The 22,724-nt window shown below is 42.5% G+C and overlaps 1 protein-coding gene across 1 annotated transcript in view; it reads left to right on the top strand.

Moving 5' to 3' along the window:
- The window catches only part of LOC134365589 (phospholipid-transporting ATPase FetA-like), a 73,999-nt gene that overhangs the window by 48,281 nt on the left and 2,994 nt on the right, over positions 1 to 22,724 (top strand). Inside the window, exons 11-23 of the mRNA XM_063081687.1 lie at positions 3,433 to 3,629; positions 5,805 to 6,013; positions 6,696 to 6,739; positions 8,340 to 8,511; positions 10,226 to 10,414; positions 11,196 to 11,311; positions 14,761 to 14,925; positions 16,913 to 17,024; positions 18,173 to 18,278; positions 18,665 to 18,812; positions 19,345 to 19,528; positions 20,940 to 21,163; positions 22,506 to 22,589. Of these exons, the coding sequence (XP_062937757.1) occupies positions 3,433 to 3,629; positions 5,805 to 6,013; positions 6,696 to 6,739; positions 8,340 to 8,511; positions 10,226 to 10,414; positions 11,196 to 11,311; positions 14,761 to 14,925; positions 16,913 to 17,024; positions 18,173 to 18,278; positions 18,665 to 18,812; positions 19,345 to 19,528; positions 20,940 to 21,163; positions 22,506 to 22,589 (1,950 nt within the window). The remainder of the gene's footprint in view (positions 1 to 3,432; positions 3,630 to 5,804; positions 6,014 to 6,695; positions 6,740 to 8,339; positions 8,512 to 10,225; positions 10,415 to 11,195; positions 11,312 to 14,760; positions 14,926 to 16,912; positions 17,025 to 18,172; positions 18,279 to 18,664; positions 18,813 to 19,344; positions 19,529 to 20,939; positions 21,164 to 22,505; positions 22,590 to 22,724) is intronic.

Genomic DNA, 22,724 nt, shown 5'->3' with positions numbered 1-22,724 from the left:
GCCCTATGGTTTTTAGTTTAAAGTCTACTTTGTCAGATATAAGAATAGCTACTCCAACTCGTTTTTCTTTTCTGTTTGCATGGTCAATCTTTTTCCATCCTTTCACTCTTAGTCTATGTGAGTCTTTATGGGTGAGGTGGGTCTCTTGGAGGCAGAGTAGAGTTGGGTCCTCCTTGTTAATCCAGTCAGCCAGTCTGTGTCTTTTGATTGGGGAATTTAAGCCATTAAGAGTTGTTATTGAAAAGTGTTGATTCATTCCTAGCATTTTATTGATTGTTCTTTGGTTGTCTTCAGTGTCTTTTCTTCCTTGCTTTCTGATTTACTGTTTGTTTTCTGTGTTTGTTGGTTCCTTAGGTTGTAGATAGCCTTTTTGTTTGTTTGTTTTCTCTTCATGAATGCCATTTTTATTATACTAGTGGGTTTTGATTTTTCTTGGGTTTTTATGGCAGTGGTAGTTATTTTTCAGGAACCAAACACAGTACTCCCTTGAGGATTTCTTGTAAGGGTGGTCGTGTGGTGGTGAACTACCGCAGTTTTTTTTTGTCTGAGAAATATACTATTTTCCCTTCATTTCGGAAGGATAGCCTTGCAGGGTAGAGTATTCTTGGCTGACAATCTCTGTCTTTTATTATTTTGAATATATCATCCCATTCCTTTCTGGCTTTTAGGGTTTGTGATGAAAAGTCTGATGTTAGCCTGATTGGGGCTCCCTTATAGGTGATTAGACGCTTCTCTCTTGCAGCTTTTAAGATTCTCTCTTTGTCTTTGAGTTTTGCCAATTTGACTAAAATATGTCTTGGAGAAGACCTTTTTGGGTTGAATACGTTTGGAGATCGTTGAGCTTCCTGGATCTGAAGATCTGTGATTTTCCTATACCTGGGAAGTTTTCTGCCACTATTTTGTTGAATATGTTTTCAATGCAATCTCCATTTTCCTCCCCTTCTGGAATACCCATGACTGGGATATTTGAGCGCTTAAGGTTGTCTGATATCTCTCTCAGATTTTCTTCCATGTCCTTGATTCTTTTTTCTTTCTTTTTGTCTGCTTGTGTTATTTCAAACAGCCCATCTTCAAGTTCAGAGGTTCTCTCTTCAACTTCGACAAGCCTGCTGGTTAAACTCTCCGTTGTGTTTTTTATTTCGTTGAATAACTTCTTCAGTTCTGCAAGTTCTGCTACATTTTTTTTCAGGACATTGATTTCCTTGTACATTTCCTCTTTCAGATCCTGTATACTTTTCCTCATTTCATCATGTTGTCTAGCTGAGTTTTCTTGTATCGCATTCAGTTTCCTTAGAATTATCACTCGAAATTCCTTGTCAGTCATTTCAAGGGCTTCTTGTTCTATAGGATCTAGAGCTTGAGATTTATTATCTTTTGGTGGTGTACTTTCTTGATTTTTTGTATTTCTGGTATCTTTTCTTTGATGTTTATTCATTGTGGCAGGGGGTTTCACAGTCCACAGATCAGATGAAATGAGCAGAGTGTCTTCTGTTCCACTGGGCAGTCTGATGAACACAGCAGGCAGACTCAGAGGAGAATCGGGGGCAGCGCGCGGAGTCCCAGGTCCGAGTGCGGCCGCCCGTCGGCTCCAGCTCGGCTCGATATGTTGGGGCGCCTGGGTCTGGAGGGCCCTGATGTTAGGGTGAGGAGGAGCCGCTGCTGCCGCCACCGCTGCTGCCGCCGCCAGGTGAGGAGGCGGTACCGCTGCTGCTGCTGCTGCTGCTGCTGCTGCTGCTGCTGCTGCTGCTGCTGCTGCTGCTGCTGCTGCTGCTGCTGCTGCTGCTGGCTGCTGCTGCTGCTGCTGGCTGCTGCTGCTGCTGCTGCTGCTGCTGGCTGCTGCTGCTGCTGCTGCTGCTGCTGGCTGCTGCTGCTGCTGGCTGCTGCTGCTGCTGGCTGCTGCTGCTGCTGCTGCTGCTGCTGCTGCTGCTGCTGCTGCTCGGAGCCGCACTGTAGCCACCGTCACCCCACGCGTGAGGAGACTCGTCGCGGCCGCCGCCCGAGAGCTAGTGGCGCTCGGAGTGCAGCCGCGGCACCTGTCCTCCATTTCACTTTTCTTCCCGCATGTAGAACACCCTCATCATCTCCCCCAGATCACTAGGTCACTGCATCCAGCTGAGAGTCCAGGATCTCTGGCTGATGCACAGTCCACTCTGTCATATAGAAATATGGTTCCTCTTGGTCTGGAGATGTAGTAGGAACGCCTTTTTTCATTGTTCTCAATGACCCCTAGCTCACCCATGGTAAGTTTTCCCCCATTCTTTATCCTCCTTGGCCAACTCTGAAGTGGATATTGGGAAGTGTGCTCTCCTTGGAGACTGGTTTTCACAACCCGGTTCCCTCTCAGTGTTGTTTTAAAAACCAAACAGTTACAGACTTTTTTAGACCAGACTTGTGGTTACTTTAGTAATACCAGTCCTCTGAAACTTACCAGGCTTCTCATCTGTTTGCTTCCACTTAGTTCCATGTGCCAGTAACCCCCCAAATTCTTTCCTAGACATAGTTCTTAAATTTGTCCTCTTTCTTCGTTTACTTATCCCACCCTGCCCTTCTCTCTCAACCTAATGGCAAGAAAGTTGAGGCTATCTGGAATAATAGTCATGGATAAAAAGGTATTGTCTTTAATCTGAACTTTGCCTCAAGGCTGAGTCATTTTATTTGGTTGAAAAGAATTATTGGGCCTTGTTTGCTTAAGGTCTCAATATTATCTCTTCCTGTTTGATGTCTAGAAGTCATAGTCCTTTGATGCCCCACATTTCTGTACTATCTGTTCTTTTTCATTTCTGCTTACAAATCGTCATTTCTTTCCCTAGTTCAACTCTTTCTTTCAATACCTTGTCAGTAGGCACATAGTCTACCTTCCAGTTTTACCAAATTCTTTGCTGTTAACATGATTGCCATCTTTCTAGCCTTTTACGTAAGTTTCCTTACCAACCCCTACTTCTAAGCCAATGCCATACATTTTAGACTTTCGTTAAAGTAGCATCTTATTTCAATAATGGAGTGATTAAGAGCTTGAGTTCTGGAACTGCTTCAAAACCTGTTTCTTCTACTCCGTAGCTAGGTGACTTCAGGCAAAATGCTTTTCCACTCTCAATATCAAGTTCCTCATCTATTTATAAAAGGGGACTATTATAAATATTAAATTAAACAATATATGTAAAGTGCTTAGCAGAGTTCCTAGCGCTTAATTAGTACTTAATATGTTTAAGTTACTATTTTCTCCCTTCAAAACCCCAAGGATGGTTCCTGCTGGACTTTCCTTTCTATCCAGTGTACTGCTGTGAACAGCCTGTGAACTATAGGGGCTCCCTGCCCCCCAAAGAGAAAGAGGTGCTTTATTGAAAGATAAGCCTCCGAAAGGTAGAACTGAGTAGCACAAATCTTGGATAAAATGTTCAGTTAATTCTTTTTCTTTTTTTTTTTTTTTTATAGATTTTCCTGCTTTTAGTCATCATGTGTTTTATCCTAGCAATTGGGCATGGCATTTGGGAGAACAAGACAGGCTACTATTTCCAGATTTTTTTGCCATGGGAAGAATATCTCTCTTCATCAGCTACCTCTGCCATCCTCATGTTCTGGTCCTATGTCATTATTCTCAACACCATGGTGCCTATTTCCCTCTACATCAGGTAGGCTTCCTTGATCATTTTGGGATATGCGAGGAGAAACTGACTTCATACTTCCTGCTTTATTTCCCAACTTGAGTGTGAACTTTTAGAAAGCGTACACTGTGTGCTCTTTAACCCGTTACTTCCCACAGTACCTGGTGTACAATATGTTCTGAGGAATATTTGAAAATTTCATAAATGCTTTCCATGTCCAGAATACGGTGCCATATACTATATGGTTTGTACAAAAATAAAATTATCCGTGCCTTCAAATAACTTTTAATGTAAGCAACTAAATAAGACATACAAACATACAAAACAGTTTTTTTAAATGCACACAAATTTGGTGATGCTAACGCACAGGCCAGGAAGTCTCAAGTTTACCAGTGAGGTAAGTTCCAAACATTCACTCATTTTAAGTCAGTTAATCAGAACTCAGAATGCATTTTCCCACAAAAACAATGTGGCAAGTGGTAGATAGGTGTAATGGTGACCTAAATTCAGTTTCTAAAAATTGGAGAAGAGGAAGGGTGTTTCCTCTCCTTTTTCATAGGCACCTTGGACAAAAATTTGAAGTAGGTGAAATAAGTTTTTAACACATTCCAATCTTTCTTTTCTAGGTTCTGCATTCTCTTGCATATTTGCACACCCAAATACATTTTAGTGTCTTCCTTTCCAGATTTTCTAAACCTGCACTCTGGCATCCCAACCCAGAAAGCACCCTACATTCCTGAATTACCTTATTTAACAGATATTTATTGAGCACCTACTGTGTGCCAAGGACTATACTAGGGTCTAAGGGTAGAAACACAAATAATAAGACAACCCTTTCTTTAGAGAAGCTTACAATGTAGCTGTGGAAACATATACATAAATAAAGAATTATGGTACAATATGACAAATATTGTAATAGACATATATATATATGAGTGCTATAGGAGCCTTGAGAAGGAATAGATTAGTTCTGTCTGGAGAGGCTTAAGAAAGTTTACAGAAAAGGTAATAGTCAAACTGATATTTGAAAGAAGAGTAGAATCCACCAAATAGAATATAGGGAAAGAAAATTGCAAGCAGAAAGTTTGGTGTGTACGATGGTTTGGAGATTTTTAAAAACTTGGCCTGTTCATAGAACAGTGAGTAGCTAGACTAAGCTGTTGGATGGTAATTTTAGAGTCAGATCTGGAAGAGCCTTAAATTCCAGGCCAAAGAATTTGAATTTTATTCTAAAAGCAGCAAAAATCCAGCAAAGTTCTTTCTGCAGAAAAAAATGGTGTGATTAGATGTTTGGGTTTAGAGAGATCACTGTGGTAGCTGGTATGGTAAAGGATGGGAGAGGTCAAGACTCCAGGCATGAGGACCATCAGCAAGAGTCAGTGATGAGGACCTGAGTACCTTCTCCCTCACTTCAAAGGAAAAAAACCCCAAGTCTCTCCATGCAGCTGTCTCCGACAGGGATTACTGTTAGTAAAGCAGTCTAACACACATTAACTGTGAAGGATGACAGGAAGGAGGTCCCTTAAAAGTGTTCTCTGTTTTAAAACGAAGATGCTTATTCACCATAAAGAATCTGTACTGCATGTTATTTGGAGCAGAAGAGAAGTGTGACAAAGGCCATAGGGACAATTCATATAAAATGAGAGGAGGCTGTTGGAGTGGGGAGGCACATCACGGCAGGCTGGCTCTGCCTGGAAATCTATCAGAGGGTCAGCTCATTAACTATTGCTGATTTTCACAGATTCTTCCCTTCTTCTGAAACAAAGAAACTCTGAGTGTGTCAAGTTTTTCTGTCTTCCCCATGTGATATGGCAATAACCTTCTAATTAAGCCATTGTAGCCTTTTATAAGTTAACCGTTACTCCCTCAGACCTTGTATTACTGCAGAAGTTCAAAAATTATGAATTTTTCTGAACACGTTTTGGAAGAAGAAAGAGTGAAAAGAGAGTATGACTCAGAGAAGTTAATCAGGTGTATCTGGATCTAGATGGTAAAGCCTTGAGTGATAACGGTCAAAGTCAGAGTTATGATGGGCTGGCTAGTGTTGAAAGGTTCTTCAGGAGGGTAGATTCCCAAGGAAGATACTCTCATTTTCAGATGCTGGCCCTGACCTACCATGGGACTGGTGAGAAGGAAACCAGGATGACATATTTCCCTATTCAGCTCTGACCCAGGACCATTCTTTTCTTTCTTTCTCCTTAGTGTTGAAATAATAAGATTGGGCAACAGTTACTATATCAACTGGGATCGGAAGATGTTTTACGCACCAAAGAACACACCAGCACAGGCTCGCACCACTACCCTTAATGAGGAGCTTGGCCAGGTCAAATATGTGTTCTCCGACAAAACAGGGACCCTGACTCAGAACATCATGATTTTCAACAAGTGTTCTATTAATGGAAAGATCTATGGTATGCTTGTCTTCCTACTTTCCCAGAGTCCTGAGGAGATTCTGCTTTGCAAATTGTTTTCAACATAATCTAACTCTAAACCTACAAGCTCTGAAATTCACATTTACCTCCTGTTCTCACAACCTCTCTATTTATTTCCTAAGCAAAGAACACCCAGCCCATTCAGTTCCGACCAAAAAGCATATATTTAGCACCTTTCGAATGCAATTCATTGTGTTGGGCATTGAGAATGCAAGATGGACAAGACTTAGTCTCTGTCCTCAGGAAGTTCCCAATGTCTTGAGGAAAAACAACACACTCAGCTCACTCTCATGTCGAATCAGATGGATGTTAGCAAAGGGTACAAAGTTTCAGTTAGACAGGAGGAATACGTTTTTAAAACCTAATATATATCTAGAATAGGCAAATTCATAGAGACAGGAAGTAGATTAGAGGTTACCAGCAGATGTGGATGGGGAGGAATGGAAACTTTCTGTTTGGGGTGCTGAAAGGGGGTTGGAAATATATAGTAGTGATTGTTGTACAACACTGTAAATGTAATCATTGATGCCACTGAATTTTACACTTAAAAATGGTTAAAACAGAAAGTTTTATGTTATATATATTTTACCACAATAAAAAAAAATTAAAAACCCTCCTCTAGAATCCTTGCCAAGTCTCTGCTCTGTTTACTTACCAACAGGTGATACCCGTGACAAGAATGGACAGAGGCTGAGAGTCTCTGAGGTGAGTAATTACAGCTCCCTGGGAAATGCATGTGGGAACTAAGGGAGGCTGTGCTGCAGAGAAGCATCTTTGACACAAATTGGGACCCTCCGAGCCTCTGAAATGCTAAAGCTTTTATTAGCCCTATAATATCAGAAAGCACTATATAAATGACCTATGTTTATTTGAGGGGATTTTGGTTTGTTTTTTAGTATAAAAATAGCTTTATTGGCTTTTTTCTCTTTAAAAATTAATCTATGCTCATTGTAAAAAAATTCGAATAATACAGAAATATGTAAAAATGAAAGTTAAAATTATTTAACCCCATTTACATAACCAGTGTAAAATTTGGGGGTATATTCTTTCAAATGCTTCTCATGTGTACATATACACACACATAGGTACATCTGGATAGAGAGAGAGAGAGAAACAATATGCATGATATTTTCAGCTTCCTTTTGTTTTCTTGACACTATATTGCTGTCATTGTCTATACTTGACATATTGGGACCCAGCCCAGGTAGTACCACAACTTCCAGAGAACTGGAAAAATATCCTTGAGAGTTCTGGTACAAGCTGGGGGATGTGTTAATAACATCACACTTCAAGGGCCGGCCCCGTGGCTCACTCAGGAGAGTGCGGCACTGGGAGCACCGAGGCCGCAGGTTCGGATCCTACATGGGGATGGCCGGTGCGCTCACTGGCTGAGCGTGGTGCAGACCACACCGTACAGAGGGTTGCGATCTCCTTACTGGTCAAAAAAAAACATTGCACTTCAAGGTGGGGATAAGAAAGTCTCAGGGCCAAGTTGAACCAGAGAAAGTGACTACCCAAGGTCGCTACAAGCAGCATAGCTGAAATGAAGAATGAGAGTCAGTACCTAAAGGAGCAAAGGTCAGATAGTTAGGAAAATAGGAAAATGATTAGTGAACATTAGGTCCAAAGATTGAAGCGGGGACTAAAATAGGAACACAAGCGGCAAGGTCAGTGACCATGAAGATTAGAGGCAGAAGGGTATGCTGACAGGTCAAGCAAAATTAAGTCTGTGAACAACAGGCATGTAAGTGAAGCTTCCTTGTCATGTGGCCTTGCCTCTGCCTTTTAATACTCCTCTCTAACCCTCTTTTAACCATTGTGGCCTGGAGAGAAATAGTGCAACACAGTGATACCGTTGTACCTAGGCCTCTGTTCCTGTCTCAGTTCCTAAAATCAGGCAGAGGACAACCAGAAACAAGACTTTCTCTAGATACCATTTATTAATAGGGAGCAGTTACCTCCTCATATTCTCAGGTTTGATTATCATGGATTTGGGACTTGGAAGAGTAGAGTTTGAAGATGGACATTAATCGTTCAGAATAGCTGGGGTAAAAAGAAGGCAGGAAGGGTTTGCCAAGCAGTGCTCAGCTTGCCTCCTGTAGGAAGGATATTTTCTGGCCCAGGTAAATGGATGGTTCAGGTCAGAGCTACAGGGGGCCTTAGAAACCCACATAGTACCTCCTTCATTTATCTTGCTTTTCCCTTCCCATCCTCCTGAGAGTTCCCATCACATTCCAGAAATTGTCCCCAAATTGACCTTGTGTAAAAGTGTCAGGCTGTTGCTGAGAAGTTTGTTCTGGCTCAGGTGTTCCAGAAAGAAAAGGTTGACTTCTCCTACAACAAACTGGCTGATGCTAAGTTTTCATTTTATGACAAGACTTTGGTGGAAGCAGTGAAAAAGGGAGATCACAGCGTGCACTTGTTTTTCCTCTCACTCTCCTTGTGTCATACCGTGATGTCAGAAGAGAAAGTGGAAGGTGAGGAGAGGCCTGAGGCCCGATGGACTGAGAATGTGTCATAGAGTACAGGCAGTTTGGGGGTGGGGGGGGGGTTGATATGACTTGTAATGGCTTAATCCAAGAACTTTTTAATAAGTAGCATTGTCCGACAATGGAATGAATAGTCAAGATAAGTAGTGAACTCCCAGTCACTGGAGATATTCAAGTAGAAAACACTCTCTTGGTTCAAGACAGGATTCAGTCATTGAACAGGGGTCAAACTTGGTGCTATCTAGGGAGCTTCTGATGTGGGACTCTGTGATGTTCTATCACAGAATCCATCTGAATTGTCCCCAAGATCAGCCCCACTGTCTCTGACAGGACTTCCTGAAGGATGAGTTGTCATCCTTTTGTTGCTTCACAGTTAAAGGTATCCCTACATATTCTAGTTTCTTTAATAACTGAATGTGGCTGCATCATTTATTTATTTATCCAAATCCTTTTAGAAGCAGTGAATGAAAAATGACTGATTATAAATTAAGAAGTTTTTTTTTCTTAACAGGCAAGAATTTAGGCAACCAAATGAATCACATCCTTTAAAGTCAGTGTACTCTTAACATAATACTCCCAGTGGGAACACTTTATATTTGTATATCACTTTATAGTCTTACAAATTGCTTTCATTTATACTTTCTCCTACAGTCCACAACAGCCCTCTGAGGTAGGCAGAACAGGAAAGATGATCCCAGTTTCACAGAGATTGAGTAACTTGCCTAAAATCCTGTAGTTAAGAAGGGCAAAGAGCCCCAGATCTCATGTCTCCTGGCCCTGTGAACTCCCACCTCCACCCATGCTTCCTTAGGTCTGCTGCTCCAGCAAGCTGCGATTGTTTGAAGTATGTTTGGCCTCATCTTTGTTTACTGCCTTGAGTGACAGGGCAGGAAACACAAGAAAATAGTCTCAATTGTCTAGTAGATACATCTTATGCCTGACCTAAAATGATGCTCCCCTCATACCTTATTCACAAGTATAAGACTCTGATGATGCATAACTGTTTTAAAAACCAAATTGAGCTTCAGAAAAGAAATAACCCAAAATGTACCTCAGGTTGTGATAATATTCTAACAGAGGTGTTCCAGTAATATCAATAAAAGATGGATTCGATGGTGTGAGTCATTTAGTTTTCCAGAGTGAGTTTCAAAGATGATGACACTCATTTATATATATATTTTAGTTGTCTGCTAAGCCATCAATCTTATTGTCTTATAGCTGTGTTTAGCAAAGTGTGGCTGGTCTTATGCAGGAACACCTTATGCAGGTATGAGAATCACCAAAGAGATTTGTTAAAAATTCATTTCCTAGGCCCTCCTCCCAGACTTTATGATTCTGGATTCAGTAAGTTTGGGTGGGGTCCAGGAACCTGCATTTTTAACAAGTTTCCTGAGCCATCTTTTACCCACTAAAGTTGGAGAATAACTGCCCATGTTTTGTTTGTATACATTGCATGTACCGTGTACCTCTGTAATACTAACTCAGGTCTATGAAACAAGTTAGAAGTATTGGAAAGGAAAAGAGACTGACATGTTCTATGCAACCTGGGCTTTTAGGGCCAGACTTGTGAGGAAGTTTTGAAGAAAGATGCCCCTTCCTGCACTCCATCTTTATATAAGCTACTTGGAAGACAGTGTCACTTCTTGGTAGATTTCCATTGCTCATCTCTGTGGGCTGTGATTGCCATCTTCTCTCCTGTCAGGTATGCTGGTGTACCAGGCTCAGTCCCCAGATGAAGGTGCCCTGTGCACTGCTGCCAGAAACTTTGGCTTTGTGTTCCGTTCCCGCACATCTGAGACAATCACAGTGGTCAAAATGGGGAAAACTAAAGTCTACCAACTGCTGGCTATTTTGGACTTCGACAATGTGCGCAAGAGGATGTCTGTTATTGGTGGGTGCCCCTCCTAGTTGGGCCTCTCTCCTTTGTTGTCCTTCATACACATTCACACGTTTACTTTCTTTTTTATCTACACACAAATGCTTTCTCCCACTCACATGGCTTCTTACAGGTACTGTGGCTCAAATACAAACACACAGCCGTTCCCACTTTCTCACATATTCTTTAAATTCTCTCTCTTATAGACATTTGAGGAGTCTTCAAAAAGTCCATGAAAAGATTTGTATTATCTTTTAATTCCATTTTTCCATGAACTTTTTGAATAGCCCTTGTCTAGGGACTTGCTGCCATATGCTAAATTTCTTATCTTGTGTTCCTGGGTAGTGGCTTGTCAGTACTCTCAAAGCCAAGATAAGGACAGAGAATAAATGTATGAAGCCTGAACATGGAGTAAAACATCGGAGCAGACAATGTTGGGGAAATTAATACTGTTTTGCTCTCTCAGTTAATTTGGGTCTCAGACCAAAGAGGAAGAAGGTCATTTTTCATCCTTGGTCTTTACTAGGTGTGGGACTTGGTCTGGGACTTGGAATTGAGAAGCTAAATATGATTATGCCTCAGTCTTCCACAGGTAATATTGAACCCGTGGAAGAGCTGGTTGTGTAAGTTCCTCTCTCACTGTCACCAACCATCACCACATCATTTATCCTAGTGACCACTGACTGAGCACTTGGCTTCCAAAAGTAACAGCCTCCTTGACATCCGTCAGTGGCCCAGACAAGTTCTTGTAACAATAGGCCTGTATGGTTACTTTGCTTAATTTACTTATCTTTAGTGCGGACACCTGAAGATCAGCTGATGTTGTTCTGCAAGGGTGCAGACACCATCATCTGTGAGCGGCTTCATCCATCCTGTAGACCCCTCAGTGATGTGACCATGGAACATTTAGATGTAAGTCTTTAGGCTGTAGGAGAGGGGTGCTGTGGGTGATTCTCTGTATCTGGATATGTGTCCACATATGTGTCCCTGGGTCAGTGTGTTTCTGTATGGATGTATGTTGGTGTCTGTGTCTCTTTAATTGGTGGAAGAATAAAACTGTCTCACTCCATGGGAGTCTCATTGACCATATTGACAACTTCCATGTCAAAAAGTTGGGCGGGACAGGACCGCAGAGGCATGACAAGGATTATGTCTGTGGGAGTACTTACAACAATCCAAATGGTTCCATGATTTCTAGCTCAGAAAATCACATGGTCACACCTGGAATTTGCCTCAGAATAGAACCAGCTGATATGGGAGGCCCTATCCCACAAGCCCTGATGACAACAGACTGCCTTTAGGGTATAGAGCAGAAAGCACCAGGCCTAGACTGCTTAGGGGGCTGTTTGATTTCTCTCTCTGTTCACAGGATTAGAAACCCCAAGGTCACATCCTCCCTTCCTACCTTACCCTACTTTCGTCCTCTAGGATTTGGCATGTGTCAAAAAGAGAGAGTGGCTCCAGCTTGCTGGCACAAGAAAGAAAAAACAGATCTGTAGCCTCTGGGGTTTCTACCCTTAAACCTGGATTTACCTGGTGTTGGAGGAGTAGAGAGAGAAAAAAGATAAGATGAGGAGGGAAGCAGACCACAAAAAAAAAATTATAAAAGGAAAAGATTGGAGAAAATGCTATTTTGCTAGGTCATTTTGGCTTGACTCTACATTAACACATAGCCAGAATTCAGAGAACAAATGGCCAATAAGCACATGAAAAGATGTTCAACATCATTAGTCATTAGAGAAATGCAAATCAAAACCACAAGATACCACTTTATACCAGTAGGTTGGCTAAAATAAAGATGACCAGACAGTAACTAGTGTTGGCAAGGAAGTAGAAATTGTAAACTTCATATATTGCTGATGGGAAAGTAAAAAATGGCATAGCCATTTTGCAAAACAGTGTGGCATTTCCTTAAAAAGTTAAGTATAGAGTTATCAAATCATCTACCAATTCTATTCCTAGGTATAGAAATGGAGATATACATGACACAAAAACTTGGACACAATGTTCACAGCAGCATTATACATAATGGCCAAAAAGTTGAAACAACCCAAATGTCCATCAGCAGACAAATGGATAAATAAAACGTGGTGTATCTATATAATGGAGTGTTATTTAGTAATAAAAAGGAATGAAATACTGATATATGCTGCAACATGGATGAAGCCTGAAAACAGTATGCTAAGTGAAAGAAGATAGTCACAAAAGGCCACATATTGTACGATTCAATTTATATGAAATGTCCAGATTGGGCCAATCCATAGAGACAGAAAGTAAATCAGTGGTTGCCAGGTGCTTAGGGGAAAAGGGAATGGGGAATGACTGCTGGTTGGTACAGCGTTTCTTTTTGGGATGATGAAAATGTTCTGGAATAAATAGTGGTGATGATTGCAGGAACTTCATGAATATACTACAAAAGGCCACTGAATTGTATACTTTAAAAGCATGAATTTTATAGAATGTAAAGTATAGCTTAAGTAAAAAAAAAAACAGTCAGTGAAGTGCCCCACACAAGATCACTCTTATGTCTTATACTGATTCCCAGAGGCCACTGTGTTTTTTATGGGCTAGTCTCCCATCTTTTAACCTTCCAGAACACATTAATCAGGTACCTTTTCAGAGAGCATTTCCACAGACTGGCTTCAAAGGAAGTCATATGGGCTGGCTGGTTAGCCCACTTGGTTAGAGTATGGTGCTGACAACAGCAAGGTCAAGGGTTTGTATCCTCTTACTAGCCAAAAGTGGAAAAAAAAAAAAAAAGTCATGAACTGTGTCATATCTTTTGACATGCTTCCTGCCACCAACCCTCACAGATGCTTATAGTGGGGCCTGCCTATCCTACAATCTATTAACCACTGATGACAAACCTACAAGAGTCAAGCTCCAACAACCTGCTCATGCAGAAATACAGCTTACTCCAGGCTCTCTAGAGATCAGCAAACAGGTCACTCCAAAGCGGGTGAAAGGCAGGATTTGGCCCCCAGGCCCTAGTTTTCCCACCCTAGTACTAAGAGAAAAGAAAACCACACAAGTAGGAATAAAGGATCATGTTAACACATGCTGCTAAATTATTTGCTGAATGGACTAATGAATCTGTCAGTGTATTGTTAAGCTTGTCAAGTCCTCTTATCTGTATCCTATGCAAAACCAGTTTCTGCCTCTATCATTTTCTTCTTAAGAAGTCTCCTGAGATCTCTTCTGGAGCTTCTTAGGCTGCCAACAGTATGGAGGTTTAAGAGATGTCATTCCCTATATATTACCTGATTTTAATTTTGTCTGACAGCTAACATCAAACGTTCGGGAATTACACAGAGAACTAAGAGCAAATTCTATTTCTCCTTGCTCTTATAATGCCAAAGTAAATTATTTTGCAGCTCACTATAGCAGTGATCATGTAGAATTGTTGTTTATGTGTGTTTTGTGCTTCCTTAGATGAACATGAGTTCTTCCCTAAGCCACTCACATTCTTACCTAGCCCTCCTATGACCAAGAGTATACTCCCGCAAGATGGCCAGTTATGATAAGTTAGAATATGTCAGTGGCCAATGGGCAAAAGATGTTAACTCACCCAGACAGCATTTCAGCAATAGCCTTTTTAGCATGGCTGGCTATGGCTAATTAACGGAGCCAACAAACTACAGACAAATACACAAGTATGGGCTATGTAAGACGCCCATTGAATATTTGATGAAGGAAGGAAGGGAGAGAGGAAAATTAAAATGAATATATGCTTGTAAAAAATACTAACGCTTTTGGTTTTTTTATTGAAACATAATAGATTATACATATTTGTGTAGTACAGAGTTGACTATCAGTATTTGTGTACAATATGTGATGATCAAATCAGGATAGTTGGCATATTCGTCATTACAAAATATACTCATTTTTTGTGTCCATTAAGCAGTTGCTTCCTAACCCCCTCTACCACCCCCTTTCCTCCCTCTAATAACCTGATTATTTTTTATAATTCCTTCTTTTTACTTTATTATCCCTTTCGTTCTCATATCACAGTCATTATTATCCTCTCTGTAGTGGGTGAATTATTGTCCCAATTTTATAAAAAAGAAACCTAGAAGACTTGGTTTTTCCCAGAGTCACACAGCGAATTAACTACAGTTAAAGGCTAGCACCTTCTATCTCTCAGAAGACTCTCAACCTTCCAGCTCTGCTGGCTCCATCCATGGCACATTTTGCTGAGAAAGTTCAACAGTTGCTTTCTGCTTAGGTTAGGTACTAGGCCCATGGTGCTGACCTTTAAACCCTCTTTTGTAGTCAGTCAGGGCCTGTGGGTTGGTGTGCGACTCCCTTAACTCAGCCTTAACCCAGCCCAGGCCCACTTGGTACACACACATGTCTTTCAGGATTTTGCCAGTGAAGGCCTTCGCACTCTTATGGTGGCCTACCGAGAGTTAGATGATGCATTCTTCCAGTCCTGGAGCAAGAAGCACAGTGAAGCCTACCTGTCTTTGGAGAATCGTGAAGATAAATTATCAAGTGCCTATGAAGAGATTGAAAGAGACTTGATGGTTAGTGTTGGGAAGCCAGGGACAGACTGGGGACAGGGATGGAGGTTAGCAGCCAGCAGACTTAGCAAGGGCTCTGAGAGTAGCTTCCAGAGGATCAATAGAGGCAGGCTCGGCAGGGAGGCACCCATAGCTTTGTGCCAGGGAGGCTGGATACTGGAATCCAAGCTGATTCAGTATATGCTTCTGAACCCATGAAGAAAAAAGTGCACTGGTTGTGATTTTTATCTTTCTGGAAGTGTTTCTTATTCCCAAAGCTGTTCACAGAAGCTAAGTAATCTGGGAGAAATTAGGATCTGAATAAAGTACAGATTAGATAATCCAGGACTAATTGATGGAATAATGAGGACAAAAATATTCACTCATTCATTAGACATATTTACTAAGTGTCTTCTGTGTGCTAGGCAGTATTATAAACCCTGGGCATGTAGCAGTAAACAAAACAGACCAAAAATAACATATATAGTAGGTCAGATGGTGAAACTGTCATGGGGAAAAATTTTTTAAAGCCAGGAAGAGAGGGGGTGTCAGCATGTGCATATGTGTTTTGGAGAGGACAGAGGCATTGTTGCTATGTTAAACAGGGTGCTTAGTCTTCACTATGAAGAAGACGTCTGAGAAGAGATTTGAAGAAGGCGCAAGCAAGCAGATATCTGGGGGATTAGCTTTTCAGACAGAAGGAGTGGCAAGAGAAAAGACCCTGGAACAGGAACAGGCTTAACTTGTTAGTTGAGCGGTAAAGCAGAAACTGGCTGGAACAGTGTGAGTGAGGAAAGAATAAAAAGGCGTGAGACAGAGAAGTAGCTGAGGGTCTTCATAGGCCCACGTAAGGGGTTACAGGGAGATATGGAAAAATCACTGAAGAGTTCAAGCAGAGAAGTGATGTGATAGCTTTTATTTTTATTTTTATTTTTAAAAGATGACCGGTAAGGGGATCTCAACCCTTGACTTGGTGTTGTCAGCACCACGATCAGCCAGTGAGTGCACCGGCCATCCCTATGTAGAATCCAAACCCACGGCCTCGGCGCTACCAGCACCGCACTCTCCCGAGTGAGCCACGGGGCCAGCCCAATGTGATAGCTTTTAAAATTATCACTCTGGCTGCTGTGTTGAGATTATACTGTAGGGGAGCAAGGGCGGACCCAAGGGAGATCAATTTGAAGGTAGTTGCAATAGTACAGGTGAGAGATGATGATGGTTTGGACCAGATAGATGGACTGGAAGTGGTGAGGAATGGCCATATTCTGTATATTTTTTGAATGTAGAGCCAATAGAATTTGATGATGGATTGGATTATAGTGTATGAGAAAAGAGGAAGTTAAGGATGACCCCAGAGTTTTTGACCAGACTAATACAGGCTGGCTCTGCTATTAAAGGAGAAATTACTGGGGCCGGCCAGTTAGCTCAGTTGGTTAGAGTGCAGCCTTGTAACACCAAGGTCGAGGGTTCTGTTCACCATACCAGCCGGCCGCCAAAGAAAAAAAAAAAAAGAGAGAGGGAGAAATTATTGATACTAAATGGAAAATTTAGAAATCTCAAATTTCCTTCCATAGTCAGTTCTGTGGTAGTATTTGTAGATTGTCCTTGTAGGGGCCTAGCAACAACTAAAGTACACCCGAGCACTTGTTGGGTTTAAAGAAAAACTGGAGTGAGATATGGGGATCCCTTGTTGGGGAACCACCACTTTTGGAGCCAGGAAGTGTGGTAGGAAGCAAGGGAGAAGTGAAGGTATGTCACTTCATATATGACTTGGGCAAGTCTCTTCCCTCTCTGGTCCTGACTATTCTGTGTTTCTAAATATGATTTCAGTGTATGATTGAAAAGCTGTGTGTTGAGAGGCAGAGTGTGCTGAGTTTTACACCACTGGGATCCTCATGCCAGGACAGCCAGCTTACTAAAGGGAATGCTGCGATGCCAGTTCAGTTGCTGGGTAGCACGAAATGCTGTGACTCTCTCCCTTTTCCTCATTCACTGGTATCTCTGTTCGAAGCTATTAGGGGCCACAGCCATAGAAGACAAGCTGCAAGATGAAGTACCTGAGACAATCTTCACCCTGAACAAAGCCAAGATTAAAATATGGGTTTTAACTGGAGATAAGCAAGGTAAAGGGAAACCCCTAGTCTGACCAGTCCTCTTCCCTGTGTACCTTAGCCATTTCTTTTCTTCTTCCTTTTTTTTTCCTTAGCCATTTTCTTGACAAATACCTTGTAAGTCAGATTAAGTCCTTACAGGACACCTAATTTCCAATTTGATGAGCATGTACTTTATGCCATCTGCTGTATTCAGCATTGGGGACACAGAGATGAATTAATCAGACATGACCCTGTCCTCTAGGAACTCACAAGCTAAAAACTTGAGAAAGTTTTCTTTGACTGTACCCCCTCTGTTGTCCCAAAGATTCATTCTCTCACCATGTCCTACTAATTAGTCTGAAAATCCTCTTTACTACGCCACCATCCTAGTTTAGCCTTCATCCCTTGTTGGCTGTACTTCTGCAAAAACTTCTGAATTGATCTGTCACTTGCCCTTATTAATTTCAGCATAGCCTGCATACAACCATCAGTTTAATCTTCCTCAAATATACTAATTTTATGATGTTACTCCTCTGCTCAGGGACCTACAGTGACTCCACATTGTAAAGGTTGGACCCCTCTATCTGGCCTTCAAGACCCTAGTCATCTATGGCTGCCTACATGTCCTTATCTCCATCCTAATGTGACCATTACCTTCAGTATGTCCCAAACAAACCAGTTTCTACCCTAGGTCCTCTGGGTTGTTTCCCCACTTGAAATGCCTTTTCCTTCTTCTAAACAGTCATTATTTATCCCTCAGTCCCTTCCTCAAAGAAAGTTTCTGTGACAATTGCAGTCTCTTCTCCTAATTCTGATACTACTTGTAGCTAGGGTTCAGGACTTAGTTTTTTTTAAAACACATCCTGATTGCCTGGAGAAGTGGACACAGACTGGAATTGCTCTAAGAAATAAGAGAAGGCTTTCTGGAGAAGCTAAGAAAGAATGATGCTAGTTATTGATAAATAACTCACAAATCTGTGCCAGGGAGGCACCTGTACATTTCACCTGTGGATGTTTGAATATGGTCTCCACTGATTCATGAAAAATACACTTTGACTGCATCCATAGCAAAGGTAGACAAATGGGCTCTGCAAGCCCACTATTAGTACATTGTGAAGACCCTGTCCCTGTCTATAAACACCAGCCAAAATGAGACCTGTGTTCCCCCTTCCCTACAGAGACTGCCGTGAACATTGCCTACTCCTGTAATATATTTGAGGATGAAATGGATGGGATGTTCTTTGTGGAAGGCAGAGATAGTGAGACTGTTCATCGAGAGCTCAGGTACACATGGGAGAGCGGCCACAGCCAGTACCTGGACCCAAAATTTCCCTCTCATCTCTTCCCACAGTGTGGTCCCCACACCACTGGAAGGAATAGACCAGAAACGGAGGAGGAGGGGAAAACAGAAAACCTAAATATTTGAGAGAATTTTGCAAAGAAGCATTCAGGCTAAAGGAGTTGGAATGTGGGGAATGGAAAAGCATGGTGCGTGGATGGTCAGGGACCCAAGGCAGTGGCAGGTCTCAGGAGGCAGTCAATTCTGAGGTCCTGGCTGATACTTTTCAAAGGCCCTCTACCCACTCTTGCTCACTTTCATACTGGGACATATTTTCCTTCCTAAGTGCTGGGGCTCAGGTCAAAGTCTGACCACAACTCTTGGCTTTCAGGGAAGCAAGGAACAAGATGAAACCCGAGTCTCTACTGGAATCAGACCCAGTAAACATTTACCTAACCCGGAAGCACAAAATTCCTTTCAAAGTACCTGAGGAGGTGCCCAATGGCAACTATGGCTTGATCATCAATGGCTACAGTCTGGTGGGCAACACAGAGCTACAATTCTGTTCTCTTCTTCCAAGGAAATTTCTTCCTAGGTCCAGCCCACTTCAGGGAAATGTTAAGATCCCTTCCCTGTTCTATTCCCCCTCCCTTCAGGTGCCCTTGCCTGAAAGACACCTTTTCCCAAGCTTCTCTAGACAGGAGTAAATGAGGAGAGAGAAGCCAATGGCATATTCCTTTCTTATTCAAATTCTTCACTGATATGCCCTGTCACTTAGGGGAAGGGGGGAAGTGACCAGAACCAGAAGTCTCTTGGCCTCATTGTCCCATCAACTGGTTTGACCCAGTGAGAGGCCCTGACCAGTTTCCCACTGGAGGCTGAGTCAAATGTAAGGAAGCCTATAACTGACTTGGGGGCTTGGCCTCCCTTAGGGATGGAATGCCCTGAGAACAGCTAAGCCTGCCCTGTGAAGGGCAGAAGAATATGGAGGGAAGGGAAAGGGCCTAGGAAGATCCCGCCCTGAGAGCCTTTTTGGGCAAGCTGAAGAGTGGGTGTGTCCTGGTGTTGCAGGTCTATGCTCTAGAAGAGAACCTGGAGCTGGAACTGCTGCGAACGGCATGCATGTGCAAGGGAGTGATCTGCTGCCGGATGACACCCCTTCAGAAGGCCCAGGTGGTAGAGCTGGTGAAGAGGTACAAGAAGGTGGTGACACTGGCCATCGGGGATGGGGCCAATGACGTCAGCATGATCAAAGGCATGTGAGGGAAGTGGGAAGTAGCTCCCAGTCATGGGCTTCCCCCTTCCTTCCTCCATAGACAAAACTGATCTGGATGGTACTGTATTGCTGGCTCACACTTTTGCCTATCATATGCATTATAAAGTATTCTGTTTCACAACTCCTCTATACCTGCACACCCACTTATTCACATACGCAGACATCAGCCCATATCCACAGGCTTGCACACACATTGAGATTCATGCACTTACACTATGAGTGTAAGTACACACACAGATACACTTGGCTCCCACAAGAACACATACATACATTCACAGAACAAGCAGGTTGCACAACTACATAGCATCTTTCTGAGGTGGCATCAAGGTCCACAGAAAGGACCCCTGGGAAGGAACCAGAGTCTTCTCCTTTTTTAAAGGCTGTGAGTCCCAATGCAAGGATCTTCTCCTCCCTGAGACTGTGTTTGCAAAAGCTTGCCCTGTTTCCCTGGCTGGAGGAGAATAGAGTAGGTGACTTACTGATCACTTCCAACCAATAGAAACAAATGGCTGGTTTTAATTTCAGGTAAATGTTAGCCTTCAGCATCTTGTAGGTCTGTGAGATATGGACAAAACCTAAAGGTCCTCTAGTCAAAGCTCTCTCCCTATATAGGAAAAACTAGCAGATATTCCATTCTCAGCTACAATACTAGGAAGTGTCCTTGCTCTCTTCCTGTTTCTGGAACTTCTCTGGTATTTAAGGCTTTAGAGGTTTCAGTTATCCCATTAAGCAATGCAATAGGTATATACCAGAAGATCAGTGAATTTGGTGTTAAGCATAGTGAGTTACCACAGACTTATTAAAACCTTTAGGAACTTCAGTCTTATCTTTCATCAAGTATAATCCTTGCTTTATCCAGAAAAAAGTCACCTTAGGCCTCCTGACGAACTTGTTTCTCATTAACAAAGTATATACATCACATATTCCTCACAAAAGTTGGATTTTAGCCCCTTAGATAAATTTAGGTAATTAAATATTGTGTTAGATTGGCATCCATCCTACATCTTTAATTGATCTAAGTGAATTCCAGAGATAACAAGAAATTTTAACCTCAGCATCTGGACAGTAAGAAAGAGCATGGATGGCTAGAGCAGGAGCAAAGAACACCCAGGATAGCTCTCTAGTACTGGCCATGCCAGGCATTCTTGAGGGGCAGCATGCAAAACAGCACAAAAGAAGGAGCTGTTGTCCAACTTACAGGGAGGGGCAATCCACTAAGGAGAAAAGACTCCACTAAGTGCGTGCCATTTTGAGGGGGGCCTGACAGTATTTAACAAATATAAAATAAGGGATTTGTACAACATTATCTCAGCCCTCCCTTTATACTTCCTAGGCTGAGAGCCTAGCAAACAAGCTCTGTAGCTGAAAATGTCCTGGGGTTTCATTGCAGCTGCCAACATTGGGGTCGGTATCTGCGGCCATGAAGGGATGCAGGCCATGCTCAATAGTGATTTCGCCTTTTGCCAGTTCCGCTATCTCCAGCGTCTACTCTTGGTCCATGGCCGCTGGTCTTATAATCGCATGTGCAAGTTTCTCAGCTACTTCTTTTACAAGAACTTTGCCTTCACCCTGGTGCACTTCTGGTATGCCTTCTTCAACGGGTTCTCTGCACAGGTAGGAGATCAGGTTGCAATCTTCACACTAGTCAACTAGGTTTTCTCTAGTCACCCCTCATATAAGCCAACTCAGACCTTTTTCCTCCTCTAGAGACCAGTGTGTGACATCCACAAAGTTCTTCACCCTATGCTGATTCCATCTCCCAACCCTATACTAAGCTTAGATTTCCAAACCATAACTGTTCTGGTCTGTCTCTAATTTGGCCTTGACTCCTACCTTCAGAACTCTCCCATAAATTATTTTCACCTTTTCCCTGACATTGAGACCTAGAGTTTCCAAACATATGTAATAAGGGAAAATTCCTGGATGTGGGAGTTTTCTTTATGGAACAGGGTAAGCCTCTGGGTCATGCCAGACAGGCCAGTTATGGCATTTACTTGGAATATAGCCATATATTCCTAGCTATAATTGGAAATACAACTTCCTTCTACTCCTTCCCTACCCTGCCTGCCTGCACCCTTGCCCCCAAGCACATACACAGTTGTTGCTCTGGTGAACAATTGAACATTTGAACATAAAATCTCCCCCACCCTAGTGGGGAGAAGTGACACTTGGATTTTGATGTTCTAAGAGGAGTCCCTTTTCCTGTGAGAAGTTTTTCAGCAGTCTCTCAAGGATTCCCAAGAGAAACAACCACAGCAACGATTATCTTGGGAAATTTTTACTACCTTTGTTGCTTTAGGCTCCTGGGGAAACAGACCAGTGAGCAGACAGTAGTAGATGTGTATACCTCCAGTACTAGTGAAGCCAGTCTGGTTTGTGGTAGGTGTGTGTGTATGCATGTGTTGCTGCTGACCTCTTGTGACTAGTAAGGACAGGGGCCCTTGCTAGGCCCGAGGATGGAGCACCCAGCTGGGGAAGGGTCACAGGGTCCGTTCTGCTTGCCAGTGTTAGGAGGTATCAAGAGCTTCAGAAGCCACTGAATGTCATCAAAGAATAGAGCACAGAGGTTTACATGCCTGGGAGTATAGTAGTATAGCAAGCATTTCCTAGCTATTCTCTACTAGCCATTCTAGCATTCACTCTGTGTCCTTTCTGTGCAGGGAGGGACAGTGCAAGTTATGGTAGGGTTGCTCCAGATCAGCCTTGAAATCTTGGTGTGGTCTTGCCCCAGCCTGGGACCGAAGGTTCTAAATAGAGTAGGATCAAATAAAGTCTGGGGGGGTCAACCTTCTCAGTCAGATTTCTGAAATCCAAATCCTGCTCTAGGTTAGTGTGGTGTGGTGATAGGTGGTGTTGGGGTTGGGGGAGCAGTGGAGGAGCTGTCTTAGACCTAGGAGGTAGAGCTGGGACCTCAGCAAAGAGAGGAGACTAAAACATTTCTTTTTTATTCTTCCAGACAGTTTATGATACTTGGTTTATCACTTGCTACAATCTGATCTACACTGCTCTTCCTGTTCTGGGCGTGAGTCTGTTTGATCAGGTAGGACCCAACAGCAAGCCTTGATCAGGGTTGAGGATTATTTCCAAGAGTGAGGAAGACAGCAAGAGCTGAGCTCTACAAAATCAAGTGCAAAGGGAGTAATTTCTAGAGCAGGGAAGGGAGCTCATCACCTGG

The sequence above is a fragment of the Cynocephalus volans genome, chromosome 17 (assembly GCF_027409185.1).
Source record: "Cynocephalus volans isolate mCynVol1 chromosome 17, mCynVol1.pri, whole genome shotgun sequence".
NCBI lineage: Eukaryota > Metazoa > Chordata > Mammalia > Dermoptera > Cynocephalidae > Cynocephalus > Cynocephalus volans.
The sequence above is the reverse complement of the archived record's forward strand: the minus strand, read 5'-3'. Positions and strand labels throughout refer to the sequence as shown.